The sequence below is a fragment of the Pongo pygmaeus genome, chromosome 3, assembly GCF_028885625.2.
Source record: "Pongo pygmaeus isolate AG05252 chromosome 3, NHGRI_mPonPyg2-v2.0_pri, whole genome shotgun sequence".
NCBI lineage: Eukaryota > Metazoa > Chordata > Mammalia > Primates > Hominidae > Pongo > Pongo pygmaeus.
The window spans coordinates 102,388,243-102,411,024 of NC_072376.2; the positions used below are offsets into that span (position 1 = coordinate 102,388,243).

The following is a 22,782-nucleotide window of genomic DNA, read 5'->3' on the forward strand; positions in this document are numbered from 1 at the left end:
TTCTTTTTTGTAAGACCAGAAATCTAATTTTCTAAATTTTACTTACTCTGTATAGCATATAGAATGTACTTCATGAATATTTATTGAATAAATGGGTGACTGGTTAAATGCTAAGCAAAATGTAGAAGAGAAAAATACTTTAAAGCCTTTCTGGTGTGATTATCCATGTTATTTGATACAAAAGCTAGGACTATTTCTGTATAATTTATCTTAATTGTGGCTAGTTAGTCTTTTCTAATTCATTTAGCCTTTCCTTAGTACTTTAAGGCTGTGTGTCATATTGATTACTATTCTATATTTCATGTTTTGTTTTCTTTTTTCCATTATGTACAAATTGATCTTTGGACTTTTAAACTTACTTTAGTTTCCACTAAGTTTATAAAAAGTAAAATAAAATATCTTTCCGTTTTATTTTCATCTGGCGACATTGATCTTTAGGCGGCAGGATTTCCAGAGAAATGTTTATCCATCTAAATTTTCATATTTACAGCTTTGTTTTTGTACAAAATTGTCAATATCAAGATGCTCAAACAATACATCATTCTATTTTTAATAATCACTCTTTCACATATTTTTATGTAAGTCCCTCATGTATGTTAAGTACTTTTTAAAACTTACTTACAAAATAGAGACATGTAGAGCCTATTTTTTTAATCCTAGGATGATCTTTCTTTAATAGACTACATAGTAGCTATAACTAATGGCAATATCCCATTGTACAGACTTTTCTGTCTAAAATGCTTTGCATTGTGTTGTGTGTATTTTACATTATAGTCATTGATTATTGTGTTAGTCCATTTTCATATTGCTATAAAAAAAAAACCTAAGACAGGGTAATTTATATAGAAAAAGAGGTTTAATGGACTCACAGTTCCACATGGCTGGGGAGGCCTCACAATCAAGGCAGAAGGTGAAGAAGGAGCAAAGCCACATCTTACATGGTGGCAGGCAAGAGAGCATGTGCAGGGGAACTGCCCTTTATAAAACCATCAGATCTTGTGAGACTTACTCACTATCATGAGAACAGCATGGGAAAAACCCCTCCCCATGATTCAATTTATCTCCCACTGGATCCCTCCCACAATGCATGGGTATTACGGAAACTAAAATTCAAGATGAGATTTGGGTCAGGACAATGCCAAACCATATTATTTCACCCCTGGCCCCTTCCAAATCTCATGTCCTCACATTTCAAAACCAATCATGCCTTCCCAACAGTCCCCCAAAGTCTTCCTTCATTTCAGCATTAACTCAAAAGTCCACAGTCCGAAATCTCATCTGAGACAAGGCAAGTCCCTTCTGTCTATGAACCTGTAAAATCAAAAGCAAATTAGTTACTTCCTAGATATAATGCAGGCACAGGCATTGGGTAAATACACCCATTCCAAATGGGAGACATTGGCCAAAACGAAGGGGCTACAGGCCTCATGCAAGTCCAAAATCCAGTGGAGCAGTCAAATCTTAAAGCTCTGAAATGATCTCCTTGTCTCACATCCATGTCACACTGATGCAAGAGGTGGGTCCCCATGGTGGTGGGCAGCTCCATCCCTGTGGCTTTGCAGGGTACAGCCTCTCTCCCAGCTGCTTCCATGGGCTGATTTTGAAGGTCTGTGGCTTTTTCTCATGCACAGTGCAAGCTGTCAGTGAATCTACCATTCTGGGGTCTGCAGGACGGTAGCCCTCTTCTCACAGCTCCACTAGGCAGTGCCCAAGTGGAGACTCTGTGTGGGGGGTCCCACCCCACATTTCCCTTCTGCACCACCCTAGAAGAGGTTCTCTATGAAGGCTCTGCCCCTGGCTGGACATCCATATGTTTTCATACATCCTCTGAAATCTAGGTGGAGTTTCCCAAACCTCAATTCTTGACTTCTCTGCACCTGCAAGCCCAACACCACATGTAAGCCACCAAGGCTTGGGGCTTGCACCCTCTGAAACAATGGCCTGAACTATACATTGGTCCATTTTAGCCATGGTTGGGACACAGAGCACCAAGTCTTGAAACAGCACAAAGCAGCAAGACCCCCATGAAACTATTTTTTCCTCCTAGGCTTCCCAGCTGGTGATGGGAGGCACTGCTGGGAAGAGCTCTGACATGCTCTGGAGGCATTTTCTCCATTTTCTTGGCAATTAACATTTGGCTCTCTTTATTACTTATGCAAATTTCTGCCACCAGCTTGAATTTCTCCTCAGAAAATGAGGTTTTTTTTCTTTTCTATTTCATCATCAGCTTGCAAATTTTTGAACTTTTATGCTCTGCTTCCCTTTTAAACATAACCTCCAATTCCAAGCCTTATCTTTGTGAATTAATAAAACTGAATGCTTTTGAGAGCACCCAAGTGATATCTTGAACTCTCTGCTGCTTAGAAATTTCTTCTGCCAGATATCCTAAATCATTTTTTCTCAAGTTCAAAGTTCCACAGATCTCTAGGGCAGGGGCAAAATGCCACCAGTCTCTTTGCTAAAGCATATCAAGAATCACCTTTGCTCCAATTCCCAATATGTTCCTCATCTCCATCTGAGACCACCTCAGCCTGGACTTTTTGGTCAAAACCATTCAACAAGTCTCCAGGAAGCTCCAAATTTTCTGACATATTTCTGTCTTCTTCAGAGCCCTCCAAACTGTTCCCACCTCTGCCTGTTACCCAGTTCCAAAGTTGCTTCCACATTTTCAGGTGCCTTAATAGCAGTATCCCACTCTATTGATAACCATACCCCACTCTACTGGTAACAGCTATATTAGTCCATTTTTATGCTGTTATGAAGAAATACCCAAGACTGGGTAATTTATAAAGAAAAATAGGTTTAATGGACTCACAGTTCCACATGGCTGGGGGAGCTTCACAATTGTGGCAGAAGGCAAAGAAAGAACAAAGCCACATCTTACATGGCAACAAGCAAGACAGCATGTGCAGGGGAACTGCCCTTTATAAAACCATCAGATCTTGTGAGAACTCACTTACTATCATGAGAACAGCATGGGAAAAAACCCACCCCCGTGATTCAATTACCTTCCACTGGGTCTCTCTCACAACATGTGGGGATTATGGGAGGTACGATTCAAGATGAGATTTGGGTGGGGACACAGCCAAACCATATTAATTATATTTTGAATTTTAATGGACATATCTTCCAGTTATGTGTACTTCATCACTAGATATTATAAATATATCTTTAGTATATGTATCTTTTCTGTTTTCTTTGTAGGCAAGTTTTTTTATATTTTAAATAGTCATTTTCTATTCTAAATAGTTATGAATATTAATAGTTGTGAATAGTCCAGTACACTTTTCCTGTTCCTTTTTTTTCATGCTACATTTAAAGACTACCACGATTATGGCTTATGATTAATCCATGTTTTCTAATATTTGAGATAGTCCTATGTGTTTCATTACTTGCAAGTTTTCTCTTCTCTTTTTGTTAAAAATTAATGTCATGCTATCATAATATGTCAAGTGTATCTTGAATTCCTATTTTCGTTGGAGGAAGACTTAATTTTGAAATCCCCAAATCTCATTATTATTATTTTATTATTATTATAAAACACTATTAAATCTTATGAATATTACTTCATTTTTCCTAATTTGAGAATATCATTAAGGTTTTTCCCTGCAGTCAATTTATTAGCTTTTATAAGCTCAAAGCATAAGCTCTGCAACTTAATTACTAGAAACCTAATAACACAGTCATGAGCTAACACCAGGTATTATTTACTAAGGCAGAAAGCCCAAAGCCATTTATTTTCATACAAAACTAAAACTAGACCTAGAATTATTGTACACAAGGGTGTATTACTGAAGTCAGTAGTAGTTCCCTCATGTCTTTCATCCAAAGGACCTTAGTTTTATGGTTTTAGTGTGTTCTAGTACGTTTTGCAAGTGATTTCTCCTCTCAGATTTATTATTCCAGGAATTGGTCACCTTTTATAAATTATAGTAATTTTTAAAATTTTATAAGTAAATGTAGTTAAGACGTATTTTTATTATTACATGTTATAAATGTTTAATTTCAAACTTTTTATCTTTTAGAGATGCTTAAAGTCTCATATAATTAAAACTATGTATTATTAATTATTTCTTTCTCTAGGTCTAAAATCCAAAAGCATTAATGTACTGATAAGAGACATAGTAAGAGAACAATTTAAAATTTTTCAAAATGACGTGCAAGAGACTGTAGCACAGCTCTTCAAGACTGTATCAAGTCTATCAGAGGACCTCGAAAGCACCAGGCAAAGAATTCAAAAAGTTAATGAATCTGTGGTTTCAATAGCAGCCCAGCAAAAGTTTGTTTTAGTGCAAGAGAATCGGCCCACTTTGACTGATATAGTAGATCTAAGGAATCACATTGTGAATGTAAGGCAAGAAATGACTCTTACATGTGAGAAGCCTATTAAAGAACTAGAAGTAAAGCAGACTCATTTAGAAGGTGCTCTAGAACAGGAACACTCAAGAAGCATTCTGTATTATGAATCCCTCAATAAAACTCTTTCTAAATTGAAGGAAGTACATGAGCAGCTTTTATCAACTGAACAGGTATCAGATCAGAAGAATGTTCCAGCTGCTGAGTCAGTTAGCAATAATGTCACTAAGTATATGTCTACTTTACATGAGAATGTAAAGAAGCAGAGTTTGATGATGCTGCAAATGTTTGAAGATTTGCACATTCAAGAAAGCAAGATTAACAATCTCACCATCTCTTTGGAGATGGAGAAAGAGTCTCTCAGAGGTGAATGTAAAGACATGTTATCCAAATGCAGAAATGATTTTAAATTTCAACTTAAGGACACAGAAGAGAATTTACATGTGTTAAATCAAACATTGGCTGAAGTTCTCTTTCCAATGGACAATAAGATGGACAAAATGAGTGAGCAACTAAATGATTTGACTTATGATATGGAGATCCTTCAACCCTTGCTTGAGCAGGGAGCATCACTCAGACAGACAATGACATATGAACAACCAAAGGAAGCAATAGTGATAAGGAAAAAGATAGAAAATCTGACTAGTGCTGTCAATAGTCTAAATTTTATTATCAAAGAACTTACAAAAAGACACAACTTACTTAGAAATGAAGTACAGAGTCATGATGATGCCTTAGAAAGACGTATCAATGAATATGCCTTAGAAATGGAAGATGGCCTAAATAAGACAATGACTATTATAAATAATGCTATTGATTTCATTCAAGATAACTATGCCCTAAAAGAGACTTTAAGTACTATTAAAGATAATAGTGAGATCCATCATAAATGTACCTCCGATATGGAAACTATTTTGACATTTATTCCTCAGTTCCAACGTCTGAATGATTCTATTCAGACTTTGGTCAATGACAATCAGAGATATAACTTTGTTTTGCAAGTTGCCAAGACCCTTGCAGGTATTCCTAGAGATGAGAAACTAAATCAGTCCAACTTCCAAAAGATGTATCAAATGTTCGATGAAACCACTTCCCAAGTGAGAAAATACCAGCAAAATATGAGTCATTTGGAAGAAAAACTACTCTTAACCACCAAGATTTCCAAAAATTTTGAAACTCGGTTGCAAGACATTGAATCTAAAGTTACCCAGACGCTCATACCTTATTATATTTCACTTAAAAAAGGCAGTGTGGTTACAAATGAGAGAGATCAGGCTCTTCAACTGCAAGTATTAAATTCCAGATTTAAGGCATTGGAAGCAAAATCTATCCATCTTTCAATTAACTTCTTTTCACTTAACAAAACTCTCCACGAAGTTTTAACAATGTGTCACAATGCTTCTACAAGTGTGTCAGAACTGAATGCTACCATCCCTAAGTGGATAAAACATTCCCTGCCAGATATTCAACTTCTTCAGAAAGGTCTAACAGAATTTTTGGAGCCAATAATTCAAATAAAAACTCAAGCTGTCCTATCTAATTTAACTTGTTGTATAGATCGATCGTTGCCTGGTGATCTGGCAAATGTTGTCAAGTCTCAGAAGCAAGTAAAATCATTGCCAAAGAAAATTAATGCACTTAAGAAACCAACGGTAAATCTTACCACAGTCCTGGTAGGCCGGACTCAAAGAAACACAGACAACATAATATATCCTGGTAAGCTGTTACTGAAAAGTAACTTTTAATCTCTCTTTTTACTTAAATGATATTTAATAGATCTGTACAGTTGAGCAAGACCATTAAACATAAAACTACATACTTGAACTTGAGTAGATAGTCAAGTTGTGAAGATCACTGACATTATTTAAATCTGAATCTATCTTACAGTATTTTAGTTATCAATACAAAACAAATATTTCTAGTGTATATTTGGCTATATGTTTTTAAAATTTTTCTGACTAGCCCTCTATAAAATAATTAAATTTGCTCCTATGGAACAATTTGCTTTGCACAAGTAATTAAACAAAGCTATTAGGCAAGGAGATCTTTAATAGACCAGACTTACTTATTTTGGCATTTTGGCATATCTGATATGCAATAGGAACTCAGTAAATATCTGTTGAATGATCATCTGACAATGAATGTTCAGGAAATAGATTTGGGTAAATCATAGAAGGCCATCAATGCCAAGCTAAGTACTTAGACAAGATTTTGTAAAGAGTAGGGTGTCTGAAAATTGGTATCAGTGGATTGGTTGTGATAAGAGCTGCAACTCAGAAGCATGAAGCTAGCAATAGTGTGTAGTGTGATTGCAGGGGTGATATTAGGGATGTTACTGAATAAATATTGGCAAGAGCCATAGAGGAAGCTCTAAGGCAGATGTGAGAAATGTTGGAAAGTTCCCATCAACAGAAACAGAGGGAGAGTGGCAAGAAAAATGATTTGAGGAACATCAAATCTTGATTCTGGTCCTAGATGTATTAGTAAGTTTCTGTGTTAGTTAATAGCACTAGGTAAAAAGTTCACCTCTCTAGGCCTTAGTTTCTTCCTTTTAAGTGATGAGATTGCAATAGGTGATTTGCTGAGGTGCTTAGTAGAGATATGCTGAAGACTGCATCACTGTAAAAACACCACGATCTGTTCACAGACTTAATGCATGACACTTGGAGAAGAGAGAGATATAGACTTTCCCGATGTTTTGAATTTGGGAAATGACAGAATAGTGGTACCATTAACAGATGTTCTAAACACCAAGGAAGAAGCATGTATTTGGGAAGAAAGAGGAATTGTGTGGTGCATATAAATTGCATAATAGTAACTCTGTATGAAAGAAGTGTTTTATGAATATGGTTGTCATATAAGTAATATTGAATAATCTTTTCTAAATATGAATAGTTATTCATTCTTAGAAAAAGAAATGGCTGTGTTTTTCTCATATGAGTCTGCTGTTAAATTATAGCCCATTTGTATGAATTTTGTACTTTATTCCTTTTTAATTACAAAGGATGATCATTATTCTAACATAATATGACTTCATATTTAATGTATGAATGTTTTGATAATATTAAAAATAACAGAATAATAGAGTTGAATTATCTCCACTATTTAAATAAAATTAGTATATTTATTTATGACTCCCCCAGAGTAAGCTGACCTAATAGAACTAATTTTACTTCTGTAGGAACATAGAAGAAACTATTTAGACGTATATGTTTCCCAGAGAAAGATAGTATCTCAATATAAGATGTTCTTACAATAACAATTTTGGGAAATATAAGGAGTTGCTTTTTCCATACTATTTCCATTATTGGTCTTCATGTGGACACTTCATCATGATCTTCAATTAGCTATACAGCATGTGTGACCATACACCAGGCAAGCTATGTCATTTTTTAAACATATACATATATATATATATGCTATTTTCATAGTAAGTATAAAATTGAAATAGCCTCAAATAAATTGAGGAAAAACATTTATAGAACGTAAGAACTTGCAAAGTTTGATAATATAACAAATGCATGTTAGGACATTATAAAAATTGTATCTAGGTATTTATTGTGATTGACTCAATATTGGGCTTAATAGGCTAATAATAGGAAATAACTCAGTTTTGATTCTGATTTTCCAATAAGGCTTTGATAACATTGCTTCCTGTTCCTTTATTTACTGAGAGTAGACCTTTTTATGTTCCTGTCTACCAAAAATAACTATTAAAGTTCTTTATTTTATTTAAGCAAAGATACCAATAATGATGCCAAGGTAATAAAGATATACTGACCTAATTCCCATGTGCAAGGTAGATATTCCTTTTATGCCAGGCTGGGCCACCAACATAATGTATGGGACCCTTTTAAGCGGGTGCATAGATTTGCATGCCCATTAAGCCAGCCATACTTCCATGGGCCATAGAACAGATGTCATTCATTGGGCAGCTCAGCAGGTAAGGTCTATGAAAGATGATGAAACCAGTGGACTCAGGCTAAGTTCTCCTGTAAGAATAGAATGATTGCAGAATAAACTACTACTTTTGATACCCTGTTTTATACCAGGGGTGGGACACACTTTAAATTTGGCTGTTTCATTTCACCTTTGATATTATATAAGTATTATACAGCCACATTGCTCTCCCACATAACTAAAGCCAGAAGATAATTTATCATCATCTTATGAATCTCAGAGTCATATTATTCAGATTCTAGCTGCCATCATTTGCAAAATAAGTACAGTATATAGAAAAAAGCAATATAAATATAGTGTTTTAATCTTAATTTTAATAACTGATAACTTACTTTGAAGCCTCATAATATGAATACTGTAATAATATGACATTGGTTAGTATTCATTAACATTTACTATATCTCAGGCACTGTGAAAATTCCAAATATTCATAACTTCATTTAACAATACCTGTGAGGTAAGTATTATTATTTATTCTGAAAATGAGTAAACTGACCCTCAGAGACATTAACTAAAGTATCCTGCCTAAGGTCATTCAACTAGTAAGTGATAGAGCTTGGCTTCTGGCCAGCTAGACTCAGGGCTCAGTCCTCAACCACATGCTCAAAGAAATTATAGAGTGTGTTCACATGCCTTTCTCTTCTTTCTGTTTCTGTTTCATGCATCATATGTTCTTCAGTCTGGCCATATCTGAATATTCCATATGGCCGGAGCTGATATTTTTGGGGAGTTTCTTTTCTTGAAGATCCAAATACTGACAATTTGTTTCTGCACATGAGGAAGTAGAGGTGCTACTTTTCAGTTTGGCTTTTTTGGGATATGGCCAGTGGGTACTTATTGAAAGTCACCATCAGATAGTCACAAGGTCTTCCTTTGACTGACGAAGAAGAAGGACAAAATTCATAATACTCATCCCTGCCACTTCCTTTTGAGCCATTCCTACATTCATTCATGCTATTTCTGATTCCTAGTAGGCAACTGATGATAAGCTATTCTGGTTCAATTGCTAAATATTTGATTTGTTTCTAAACAATATTCTAATAGACACCAAGAGGTTTTTATTTCATCTTTGAAGATTTGTTTGTACAGCAATTGGCAGACTTACCCCTTCAGAGAGCTTTTGGCTGCTTGCCCTTCCAAAAGAAGCTGAATCCTGCCTTAACACAATGTCAGCAGCTCACTGCTGAGCATGTGCACCTCCTGCTTGTAAAACCATTGGCTTTTTATTTCAACTTTTTCTCTAATGTTTATCAATTTAGCTCTCCTTCATAAACCTCTCTTATTAATAATTATTCCTGTACTCCCAAGAAAGATTACTTTCTATAAAACGTGGTAGTGTTTTAAAATGTAATTTTAAAAATTATCATTGATGTGAATATATGCTATTTAAAAGAGAAAAAAATGAGGACCTAGTGAATATTTAACTGTCTTATATTACATTGAAACAATTTCTAAATTTTGTGACTCTTCATAGAGGCAGCTGTGATGACTAATGAGCCCTAAATTTGGAATCAAGACACCAGGGTTCAAGTCCTGCCTGGCAATATATTTATTTGTAATAAGTCATTTATTTTTCTAGGCCTTTCTTTCCTCATTTATAAAATAAGAATAACATACAAACCTTATAAGTTTATTTTGAGAATCAAGAATATAATCTGAGATAGTGTATTATTAAGTTATTACTATATGATGTAGTTTTCTTAGCTATATTCAATGTATATGTTTTTATTTTCTCAACATTTTCACTTAATATTTGATATATAATTATTTCCATGTATCAACATAATTTACAAACTTACAGCATTTCATTGTTACTTATTATTACTTTGATAAGTCACTTTGTTTTAAACTCCGCATATGCTTATAACTTAGCTTATGGTTATCATACAATGATAAATCAAAAAGAATAGGATACAAAATATAAAGACTGTGTAAAAACATGTGCATTGATAAGCACTGAAAATAAGTGTCAAAGAATGGTTTTCTCCAAGCGATTTTCTACTATTTATATGATTTTCCATATTATAAAATATTTTCAAATATACCTCAAGATAACTAATAGGTTATCTTCTGTACAAAATGGCTGAATATAAGCCGGTTAAATTTTGAAAGCTACCTGCTTCAATTTAGAATTTAGATGTGTTTTAGAAGTCCCCAAAAAACATGTACGCATTTGGTAATTCAATAGAAGTGCTCATAGGATCTGGCATATCCATAGTGTTCACAGCTGTGGCTTATGGCAAAAAGTTCATAATAGGATCAGCTAAGGAAAAAGATACAGGCAGAGTCTGGAGAAATTTAGGCACAGGATTTTTTATGTTTATCCCTCCCATGAAGGACAACATTTCTGTGTGCTCTTTTTTTCCAGTCACATACACATACACAAAATTAGTAACGTGTACATTAATTCTGCCCATACAAGCCCATCAGATACTCAGCACTCAAGAGTTTTATTGGGGGCTGGTCACATAAGCATCCTCTGCCTAGGACATACCAAAACTCCAGACTCTCAGAAGGGAAGCAGATATTCAGCATAAATCATATTGTTTGTACAGAGAGTCTGGGCATGGTGAATGACACTTACCAGTTAGGGAATGGAGAGAAGTCAAGTTCCCAGATGCTAACCAATGGCAAAACCTTCCAAGTAGGCCTTTCTAAAGATATCAGTCTCTGGCCTACTATGTTCACTCTTTTCTGCAGATTATCTTAAAGATATTGTTTGTGTTCAGAATTGGTTAGGAGGCCTGTCTGCTGGGGATGGCCTTCCCAATTTGTGTCAATAAAACATAACAGTGTTAAAGGGAATAGTAAATGAACTACTTTTTGTTCATGGCTCTCTGGGAGAAGAACAGACTCCCCCAGATTTCCATATGATTCCCTTCATATGGAAGAATGATGACAGCTAAAGAGCGAATGCTGACAAAATTGACAACCTTTTCCGTCACCTTGTCCTCAGTAAAGTAGCCAGGTTATCTAAGGTGCACTGTCAGAAACCCAGACGTTTAATGATCACATTATCTGAACCAAAATGTCTAACATTTGCTCTGACATGAAAAAGGAAATGGGATGGAATTCCAGGTTCCATTGACATAGTCACTGCCTATGCTTGGGTTCTTTCCCAAGCAAGAATCACAGGAGCTACTTCCCAACAACAGACGATTTCTTTGACACCAAGGATTTGAAACGAAATTTGATTCTTAACTTGTCTGTAAATTAAATGCAATAAACATATATTTTTGTACTGGTCATTAACTATGAGTTTAAAATTGTACACAATAGTATTATTTTGTAACTTATTGATTATCAAATATGAAAAGGAAGGTGCCAGGATTATTAAATTACAGATTGTAAATTTGCTATGGAATGATCTAAGTGAACATGATATTTTTATCCTGACAAAAATCACAGCATAGAAATAATAGCTGTGTAATATACTAACTGCATATGAAGTCTGAAAAACATACTTTAAGTATTTAATTGCCAGTTTTACTATACATAGCTTAAAATGGGCTCTCCAAATAAATAATTATTATTTTAGGATATAAACCTAATTTGAACTTTTTAATTCCGATTATGTTGACAGCATTGTTTTAGGGGAAAATGTCATATGAAACTCCATTGATATCAATGTTAATAAATCTAAACTCAAGTGTCTTTACCCTAAAATCAAATTACCAGTAAAATTGTGACACAGTGTTTGGAGAAATAAAGCAATCAATGAAAAAAAATGATCGCATATTGTGCCAGAATGATAAAAGTTCTAAACTACACTTATTTTTTTACTTTTTACAAAAAAGTAAACAATTGTTTTACAGTTAATGAACCTTCCTTTCAGAATTCTTTTCCAGACTTTATAATCTTAAACGAGTGTTAAGATTCGAAATTTGCGTGGAAATTTAGATTTGAGAGATAGTGGCATGAAAATGGTGTTTGGAAACTCTGGGTGTGGGTGAGCTGAGCCAGGGGACTCATGTAAGAGCAGAGTCAGAGGAACAGCAACTTCTAAAGCATAACTGGAGAGAGAGAAGTCGGGAGAGAATATCAAGAAGAAACAAAAGAGACAGGAGGATAAGCACATCTGATGTGGACGTTAGCATACGATTGCATTTTCCAGGCCTGCCAAAATAAATTGGAAGTTATAAAAAATACTTACTATCCCAAATCATCATCTGAATAATAATGAGACATCAACACTACCTTTTATATATAACCTAAACTCAGTGACTTTATTGTCAACTAAGAAACTGCTTGTACACAATCATGTGTACGTGTATTTAGTCATTTACTTGAACTAGGAAATTTGTTTGAAAATGTGAAATTGCAGATTTACCTCAAGAGGATCTTTGTAAAACACCTTCCTTGATGGATGCTACAATAAAGACATAAGATAATTTCTAGTATTCATGGTCATATTAGCTTAAAATGTTGTGCTAAAACTTTTTAAAGCAGTTTTTGTTTTAGGACCCAAATGATTTATTTTTAGAATTATGAATATTATTGGAAAGTTATAATGATTCATAATTTTTCAACTTGATTCAACAAATATTACTTAAGTCCTAAGTGGGATCAAGTTAGAAAGCAAGGCTCTGGCTCAGAAAGCTTTGTAATTTTTTGTTCTAGAAGAATTTGATAGTGAGGCTGGGAGCGGTGGCTCACTACTGTAATCCCAACACTTTGGGAGGCTAAGGTGGGCGGATCACTTAAGGCCAAGAGTTCGAGATCAGCCTGGCCAACCTGGCGAAGCCCCATCTCTAATAAAAATACAAAAATTAGCCAGGTGTAGTGGCACGTGCCTATAATCCCAACTACTAGGGAGGCTGAAGTAGGAGAATAGCTTGAACCCAGGAGAAGGAGGTTGCAGTGAGCCGAGATCGTGCCACTGCACTCCAGCTTGGGCAGCAGAGTGAGACTCTGTCTCAAAAAAAAAAAAAAAAGAAAAAGAAATGATAGTGGAAGATATACCTATAGAGCAGTGCAATGTTCTGTTATATTTTATACTTTTTTGATATTTTGGTATGTGCATATGAATACCATGTTATTATGAAGCTATTTTGAATGTGAAAGAAAAGAAACAACATACCACAGCATATTCTAACTATCTAACTTGTATTCAATTTTTGACTTTTGTACATTTTAATTTTTTTTTCTATTTTAAATAGTGCCACACTAATTAACTTTTGTGACCATCTCTAATCTTATTTCCTTAAGATAACATCCAAGAAGTAAAATTACTGGTGCAAAGCCCATGCACATTTTGAAAGAATTTGATAAATATTGCCAAGTTTCTCTTCAGAGAGTATCGACTTACGCTCCCTTGAGCAACTTATGAAAGGGCCAAGTGTTATACCTGTGTGCACAAATATACACACGGGCACGTTAACATTGCTCAAAAAGTTTGTCCAAAAAATTAAAAAATATTTAAATATGAGACTTTTAACAGACAATGATGACACTATGGATATCTTTTATTTTTATCATTTTACAGGTGTGCAGTTATATCTCATTGTAATTAGGGAAGCAGATTTCACAGCTATATGGGTGAGGGTTGTTTAGAGGCAGGCAAAGTGGTGTTAAGACTGCTGTAATCATCTAGATATGAGAAAATGAGAGCATCAGTTAGAAAAGTTAATGGGGATGGGATGGAAATCAAAGAGCAGGGAGATTACTTTTGAGAAGTTACATTTGGTAAAATAATAAGTTTTATAGACAACAAAAAAGGCAGGATGATGAACTGTAATATTCTTAGTAATTTTGAAATCCTAGGTAGAAAATTAAGGGACTTGAAACAATGCGAGTTTATTTGTTTGTGGTATAACTTACATTTAGTTAAATGTACTAATGTTGATAGATAGCCTATGAGTTTTGACAAATACATAGTCATGTAACCTTCACCATAATCAAGATAGGGATCAGTTCCATCACCACCCCAAATTTCCTCATGCACCTTTGTAGTCAAGCCCTGTTCCCACTCCCAAGCACCGGCAACCAGTGATCTGTTTTCTTCCCAGACAATTCTATTTTTTCCAGAATATGGAAGAAACAAACTCATACAATATGTGGAGGCTTTGGAGTCTGGCTTCTTTCACTTCATGTAACATATCTGAGATTCATCCATGTTCTTGCATGTATTCCTTTTTATTCGTAAGTAGTGTATAGTATAAATATACAATTTCTTTATCTATTTACCAGTTGAAGGATCTTTTTTTGGTTGTTTCCAGTCTGGGGTTACTGTGGATAAAACTGCTATAGCACATACAGGTTTTTGTATGAATGTCAGTTTTCGTTTCTCTTTTATAATTATACAGCAGTAGCAAAGACCAGAATAAATTGAAACTTATAAATGAAATATCAGTTATGCTACTTGCACAGTGGTAGAATGTTGAGTTGGAAGAACTATTGAACTAATTGCACTGATCTCCATTAAAAAAAAAGGACAGGAAGGAGTTTAAGAGGTTATTGAAGCTCAAGGTAAGGGGAGAAGTTGTGGAAAGTTTGCTTAAATGGATTCACTTCTGGGCACAGTGCTTCATACTGTAATCCCACATTTTGGGAGGCCAAGGCAGGTGGATCACCTGAGGTTGGAAGTTTGAGACCAGCTTGGCCCACACGGTGAAACCCCATCTCTGCTAAAGATACAAAAAATAGCCTGGCACAGTGGCACACACCTGTAGTCCCAGCTACTTGGGAGGCTGAGGCAGGAGAATAGCTTGAGCCCAGGAGGCGGAGGTTGCAGTGAGCCAAGATCACGCTACTGCACTCCAGCCTGGATGGCAGAGCGAGACTCCATCTCAAAAATAAAATAAAATAAATGAATAAATAGATTCATGTCTCTAGGATAACATAGTGTCAAACTCTGTGACCTTTGAGAAACTGGGAAGAAGGTTGAAATTTGATAAGAATGTGGTATTCTATTCCATCTTTTATTAATTTGTCTATTCATTCTTAAAACTACTTTAGTATTTTCTATATGTCAGGCACTGTGCTAATAAGGTTGATATGAAGTTTAAGTCATAGAGAACATGATCCCTGACCTCATGAAAGCTCATACTCTTGTTGGAAGTAAGAAAGACACCAAAGCAATTACAGTTGAGTATGATAAATTCAAGAAGACAACTTCGGAGCATCAGGCAGAAATGGAGAGAACTAAAGTAATTTACTCGTAGGGATGAGGAAAGATGTCAAAAAGAAAATGATGCTTTATTGGAGTTTGATTTTTGTTGGTAATTCAAGAACAAGTAGCCTATTAAGCACAAATGTGAGCAGGTACTTATAAAGGTACCTGACCATTTTTTAAGCGTTTTAATAATAAAGGAGAAAAATAAGTCAGGTGGTGTACAAAAGTTGATTTGGTTTTGTTTTGTTTTGTTTTTTGAGATAGAGTCTTACTCTGTCACCCAGGCTGGAGTGCAGTGGCGTGATCCTGGCTCACTGCAACCTCCGCCTCCTGGGTTCAAGTAATTCTCCTGCCTCAGCCTCCCGAGTAGCTGGGATTACAGGCACACACCACCACGCCCAGCTAATTTTGTATTTTTATTAGAGATGGGGTTTCACCATGTTAGCCAGGCTGATCTCAAACTCCCGACCTCAGGTGATCTGCCTACCTCAGCCTCCCAAAGTGCTAGGATTACAGGCGTGAGCCACCGGACCCAGCCAAAAGTTAATTTCTAATTCATTGTATAACAAAGTACAAATAGCTTCAGTTGGAAAATCAGTGCCAGTCAATCTTTAGTTGTCTGTTATAAGGCTCTGTACTTGTCACTAATCCATTAGGTATTTTTTTTCTAGTAGGTATTTTTATCAATAACTTGGAGGAACGCATGAGACATAAATTTGGAAATGAAAACAAAGATAGGGGAGGGTGGCTGAAACATCTCATACAGAATAAAACTGAATGGTTTCTATGGACAGAGATGGTAACTCATGTCTAATAAGATAAATTTTATTATCAATAATAATTGTAAATTCATGTTTAAATGAATTAAATAGACGTGAGATTTTAGAAAGCTTCAATACATCAGAGCACAGGAGACCTGTTATGAGACAGTGTGATACAGATGCAGAAACAGACAATGAATACTCAATGCTTGTGTTATCTTGACAGAAGTGTAAGCTCATTTCAGCAGGGGTAACTAGCAATTGCTACCATAACCTACTATGCTTGGGCTCCATTGGTACAATATGTCCAGTTCTGGATGCCATGGACATGATTTTATATTTTAAAATGTGATTATTTTGGCAGAGACTTGGAAAGTCCAGACATACCTAAAATAGCAAAAAAAGGCACAGAAAGGAACTTAGAAGCAGTCGAAGCAGGTACAGACAAGTGGCTGAGGCATCCTGAGCAGATAATCAGTAGGCACCATGAAAGATGTCCTAGAAGGCAAGCTGTTGCAGTCTCAAGAAGTTTGGGCTACTGTAATAGTAGTAGTAAATGCAGACCTTCAATTAAACTTAAGTGTAGCCCTACTCCAGATGAATGACCCTAAAAAGAAATTGGAAAATGGGGTAAAATAGCACCCTCTGAAATGACTCAAAGAACTACAGCAAGGCAAGACCCCATTCCTAAAGTAATGGAACATAAAGAAGCAAAAAATGGAATGCTGCTCCTGGACATTAAATAGCAGGCAGAATCCTTGATCCTGAAGATTCAGAGTAGAGCCAACAGCAATGCAGAGAAATCTATTTTTTTCTACAGTTTCTTAAGTTCTCCTTATAGTACAGCTTTAATCCCTGATTCATGAACAGGGCCAAGGTTACAGGTGACTGTGATTTTTTATATTTGGGAAAATTAAAATTATAGAGCTGATCAAATTACATAAATAAGTTAGTGTTCCCCCCAACTCTACTGCACAATTGATACATTCCTAGTGAAACCCATTAATTGAAACCTCTCCTGTGAGTTGATCACTGTGCTAAATTCAGAGAATGTAAAAATAAATGAAGCAAATGCTTTGATACAGAATATTCACATTACTACAGGTAATGAAAAGTCATTGATGTTTTTAACGCAGGAAAATAATGGGCAAAGTTCTGGAATGATAATGAGCAGCAAAAAAGGGATTTGATAATCTATTCACATGCAGCAAGATGAGGTTAAAGGAATGTTAGCCAGTTGAAATATTTGTTAAAAGATATTACACACATGTAATATTTTTAATACTTTTCTTAATAAGGAAAATAGTTTACAGAATATTGCAGAGAATATATCAAGATAATTCTGATTAATTTCTCATTACATAAGTACAATATTAATATATTTGCTTTGCAAAAAATTTTAATAATACAGGCATGCAGTTTGGTCACATTTTATGTGAATTTCAATTATATGGGTATGAAACAAAATGTATATAAAAATTTATAGATCTCACTTCATGAGAAAAATATTACACAAAGCAAATAACTTCCAAATTAAAAATCATCAACAATCACCTGGTTTGAAATGAGTGGATGGTAAACTACATCATTACCATAAGGTGGCACCAGAGTAACTGTGGCAAGTAGTATAAGCGCTGGATTCTTCCGACCTTGTTTCTGCATTTACATAATTATGCATTATGTTTATAACCATATTCATAATTTGAAGCTTTCACAACAAATGAAATTATTCTATATGTGATGTGTGAGCTGTAACTTTCTGTCTTCAGTAAACCAAATCTGTTGGGGAATCTACCTCATTCTTTAATTGCTGTCTAAGAGTCCTCAGTGGGAATATGTTATAATTGATTTAACAAGTCCTGCATCAGTGATCATTTAGGAGTCTTTAAATTTTTCAAGAATGCAAATGATATCATTTTGAATTGAAGAATTGTCTTTGTGCACATGGACAAGTATGTCTGGAGTATATATATACTGCCAGAGGAAATGTTTGGCTCAAAGTAAATTAACCTTTTTTAATACTGATAAATATTGTCACATTGTCCTATTAATAGCTATAGCAGTTTACTCTCCAGCCAGCATTGCATGAAAAGGCCCATTTTCCCTTATATTGACATGACTGGATATTTTCTATGTATCTTTTTAAATGTTGCCACCTTATATTTAAATAATGTTATTATTGCTAAATTTATTATTTCTGAATTACTAATGAGGTTGCATATGCTTTAAAACTTTTAGTGACCTTTTGTAGGTTTTGTTCAATGATTTGCCTGCTGATACATTCTCCATTTTTTAACTTATTTTTTTCTGATCTTTAAGTGAAGACCATTTTCTTATTTTTATTTATTTTTTATTTAAAAAATTAGAGATGGGGTATCACTATGCTGCTCAGGCTGGTCTCAAACACCTGGACTCAAGCCATCCTCTTGCCTTGGCCTCCTGAAGTGGTGGGGTTACAGGTGTGAGCCACCATACCCTGCCTCATTTTCCATTTTTTAAGGGAGAATTTTTTTTCTTTTCAGAGTTTTTCATGTTACGAATATTAGTCATTAGATTGCCACGTCTTCTAATTTTGTTACTTATCATTAAACTTTGAAAATGGTGGTTTTCAATGCAAATGAATTTTAATTCTTAGGTCAAACATGATAATGCTTTTCTCTTATGGTTTCTGGGTTTTGTTTTCCTTTGCTTTGCTTTGTTTTGCTTTGAAAGAATTTTTTAAAATTTTAAAGCTCTAGAAAGATATTCTCCTTTTTTGTTGTAATGCAATCATATTGTTTTTTTATATTTAGTATTTTTGTATATGTGGAATTTACGTTTTTAATATATATTCAATACTACCTTAGCACCATGTATTGAACAGATATTTTTCTTCTCAGTGATTTAAAGCATTACCTTTATCACGTACCAGTTTCAAATATACATGATTTGTATTGAGATAATTCTATTCTGTTCTGCAGTTGGCAAGAATGTTAACATTTCACACCAATAAATGTAATGGATCACAGAATTTTGCCCACTTTACTGAAGGAGATAGAGAGATCAGAGCTAAAGGATTTGCATGACGTCCTGTGGCCAGATCGACAGGCGTCCTGGGCTGTGGAGCCCATTTTTCTACTTAAAATTCAGTCTTTTCCCTATTCTGCTGCAAACTGCGATTTGAGATCAACAGGAAAATAGGTCACTTTATTCTCTTTTACCTTGATTCTTTTTCAGTAACAGAGGAGTATTCAAGCTGTAGTCGGCATCCATGCCAAAATGGTGGCACGTGTATAAATGGAAGAACTAGCTTTACCTGTGCCTGCAGACATCCTTTTACTGGTGACAACTGCACTATTAAGCTTGTGGAAGAAAATGCTTTAGCTCCAGGTAAAAAAAAGTGTATGCGTCTTTGGATTTGCTCATTGTCATAAATAGAAACACTTTTTCAAAATATTTATGAATGAATATTTAAGCCTGCTTAATCTGGATCCACTTGACAATTCCTTTTACTTTTCTGAAACTTACTGAAGAATGTACCTGATTTACAAATGGAAATGTCTTTTTGTTAGGCAAATTCTTATTCACATGCACCTGTTGAAATTTTCAATATTGCTATATAGAGGCAGTTTATGGAAAATTCGACCCACTCACAAATTTTTTTCTCTTGTGCATCCTAAAAATATATGGATGTATATATCTGACTGATAGAAACACTTTCTCCTCAAACAAGTAGTTAAAGAAATACACCTTTGATTTATGTCTGGAATGGTCATTTAAATGAGGCTTTAATACATGCTTAGTAACACGTTTTCTGTGAAGGTTAACCTAATGGCGCCATGTTGACTGTGTGAGAACTATTAGAACATGCTCAAATGTAGTAAGTAAAACAAGATGGTTTTTTTATTTATTTAAATTCATAAGTATTGGTGCTTTGGATTTACTTCAAGAGTGCACCATTTCTGATTTTTATACAGAAATTTATGTGCAGCATAAAAATGTGTTATTTAATGACTGCAAAAAACCTATTTCAAATCAGCTTTTTCTTAATAATATCCTGCATAGTGAAATGTAAATTTTTTAGTCTGTTTTTAGATCTCAGCCTTTGTAAGTACAATTGGCATTAATTACACAGAAAATTGCCTTTGTCTACTTTGCTACAGTGAATATGACTTTATATGGTTTTCGTTTTAGCCTTTAGAAACTGCTTGACAAGGTGCCGGAAAAATTGTTTCTACATCATGTCAGCTTCAATTCCTGCAAGGGGCTTTAAAACATTCTGACATAGCCATAATAATCATAGAGTGCTTTGAATTCCTTTATCTCTGGGGAGATCAAGGCAACATGCAAATTATCTTTGAGGCATTTGTGTGAGGAAGGTATCAAATGTTATTTTTATTCTATCCTGATCTAAATGGAGAAACTGAGGCAACAAGAGGCTAAGCAATTTAGAGTAATTTACCCAAGAGAAGAGACAGGCATCGAGACACATGCACCTTTGCTAAGTTTGATGGATGGACTTTCTCTTCTGCTAAGACCTTTTGTAACTGAGATAAAAATGATGAAGATATAAGGAAAGACAAAATAAGATAAAAACATGAAAATTAACTCTTGCCATTTTTTCCTCTAACAGATTTTTCCAAAGGATCTTACAGATATGCACCCATGGTGGCATTTTTTGCATCTCATACGTATGGAATGACTACACCTGGTCCTATCCTGTTTAATAACTTGGATGTCAATTATGGAGCTTCATATACCCCAAGAACTGGAAAATTTAGAATTCCGTATCTTGGAGTATATGTTTTCAAGTACACCATCGAGTCATTTAGTGCTCATATCTCTGGATTTTTAGTGGTTGATGGAATAGACAAGCTTGCATTTGAGTCTGAAAATATTAACAGTGAAATACACTGTGATAGGGTTTTAACTGGGGATGCCTTATTAGAATTAAATTATGGGCAGGAAGTCTGGTTACGACTTGCAGAAGGAACAATTCCAGCCAAGTTTCCCCCTGTTACTACATTTAGCGGCTACTTATTATATCGTACATAAGTTAGTACGAGAAACAGACTATCACCTTTATTGAGAAACAGCCAGTGTTTTCATTTATCTTTGCTTGCACGTCTGCTCTATTTTGGTTTTTCTACAGGAAATGAAAATCAACTTCTTTTTTTAATATGCGTAAACTTGTATGTCTGTTTATTTTATAAAATTATTTGAATATCGTTTAATATCTGAATATGAAGGAGTTCTTGATCCTAAAGAAATTTAGTGGCATAGAAAACAAAGTGAATTTTTTAGCATAATTATTCCTATTCTTGTTTCTTCATTTTAAGTCATTGCAATGGAAAGTAATATTATAAAATGGTAATTACAACATATTATCAGTCACAGTTTTCTTTCCAATTAAACACTTAACTTTTGTTATTCCTTGTATATAAATATATAACACACATTTTCTAGATTCACAAATTTAAATAAATTACTCAAAAAATGAAAATTGATTTTGTAAACTTTTATTTTTACTCTTTACGTTGAGTTGATCAACTTTCCATACTAAGATTTTCATTCAGAATCAAAATTAAGAAAGTTGAACTGAAAATTTGAAATATGCTTAACTATTGTTCTCTTCCTATAATTCTCTAATTATAACATAGTAATTTACATGTAGTTGGACATGTACACTCAAGTCTAAGAATATGTGAGTGGATCATTTACCGCCCCCCCCCGCCAACATCTATAAGGGGAAAAAAGTCTTTTCCTAATAAGTATTCTTCTATGGCAGTACCTACAGATCTGCCCTTCTTCTTCTAAAGGGTAAGTCATAATCTGTGTAATACTACAATTTATGGGATGCTCACTATGCCCTGTTTCTCTTCTAAACAATTTACATGTAATGTCTCATACCTCACAATAACCCTTGTAAAGTGGGCATGATTACCATGATTTTTATAGTTGAAGAACCTAAGACACAGAGACCAAGGCCCATGAGCTCATAGGGCTGAGGCAAGATTTGGAATCAGGCCGTGTCTTCTCCAGAGCCCACATCCATCCTTTATATTGCCTCCCACAGATGTGCTAAAATTTATTTAACTAATCCTTTATCCTCTATTTGTGTTGTCTCCCATTTTTTATTATTACAATATTACTGTGGTGAACATGCTTAAAAATACCTTCCTTGGATATCTGACAAAGTGTTTCTGAAAAACAGATTTTCATAAGTAATAATAAAAATAATAATAATAAAGTTTTGGTATGGTATGGTAAGCCTTTTTTATGAATTGATTTGTTTAATGATCACTATAACATAATGAATTACATATTAACCTGTGATATTTGTACTACATATTATTACTCTCTGCCCATGAGAATCAGAAGCACATAGAAGTTAAGTAATTTTCTCAGTAGTATAACCAATGATGGAGAATTTCTGGGACAAAGGATGATCATAATTTTCCATTTCGATAGGTACTAACAATCTAAGTCTTATCAATATGAAAAACTGCTCTTTATACCCCACACATCCTCATCAAAATTAACAATTTTTGAAATATTTCCAGTCTTGAAGATGAAAGTGAATATCTTCTATTTGTAGAAGATACTTGAAAA

At 34.6% G+C, this 22,782-nt stretch overlaps 1 protein-coding gene across 4 annotated transcripts in view; it reads left to right on the forward strand.

Moving 5' to 3' along the window:
• MMRN1 (multimerin 1) overlaps positions 1-22,410 on the forward strand; it is a 74,020-nt gene extending 51,610 nt beyond the window's left edge. For all 4 annotated transcript variants that reach the window (XM_054486165.2, XM_063663907.1, XM_063663909.1 and 1 more), the window contains 3 exons: positions 4,084-6,072; positions 19,408-19,560; positions 20,804-22,410. In XM_054486165.2, the coding sequence (XP_054342140.1) occupies positions 4,084-6,072; positions 19,408-19,560; positions 20,804-21,225 (2,564 nt within the window). In that variant the 3' untranslated portion in view covers positions 21,226-22,410. The remainder of the gene's footprint in view (positions 1-4,083; positions 6,073-19,407; positions 19,561-20,803) is intronic.
• Positions 22,411-22,782: the final 372 nt, after the last annotated feature.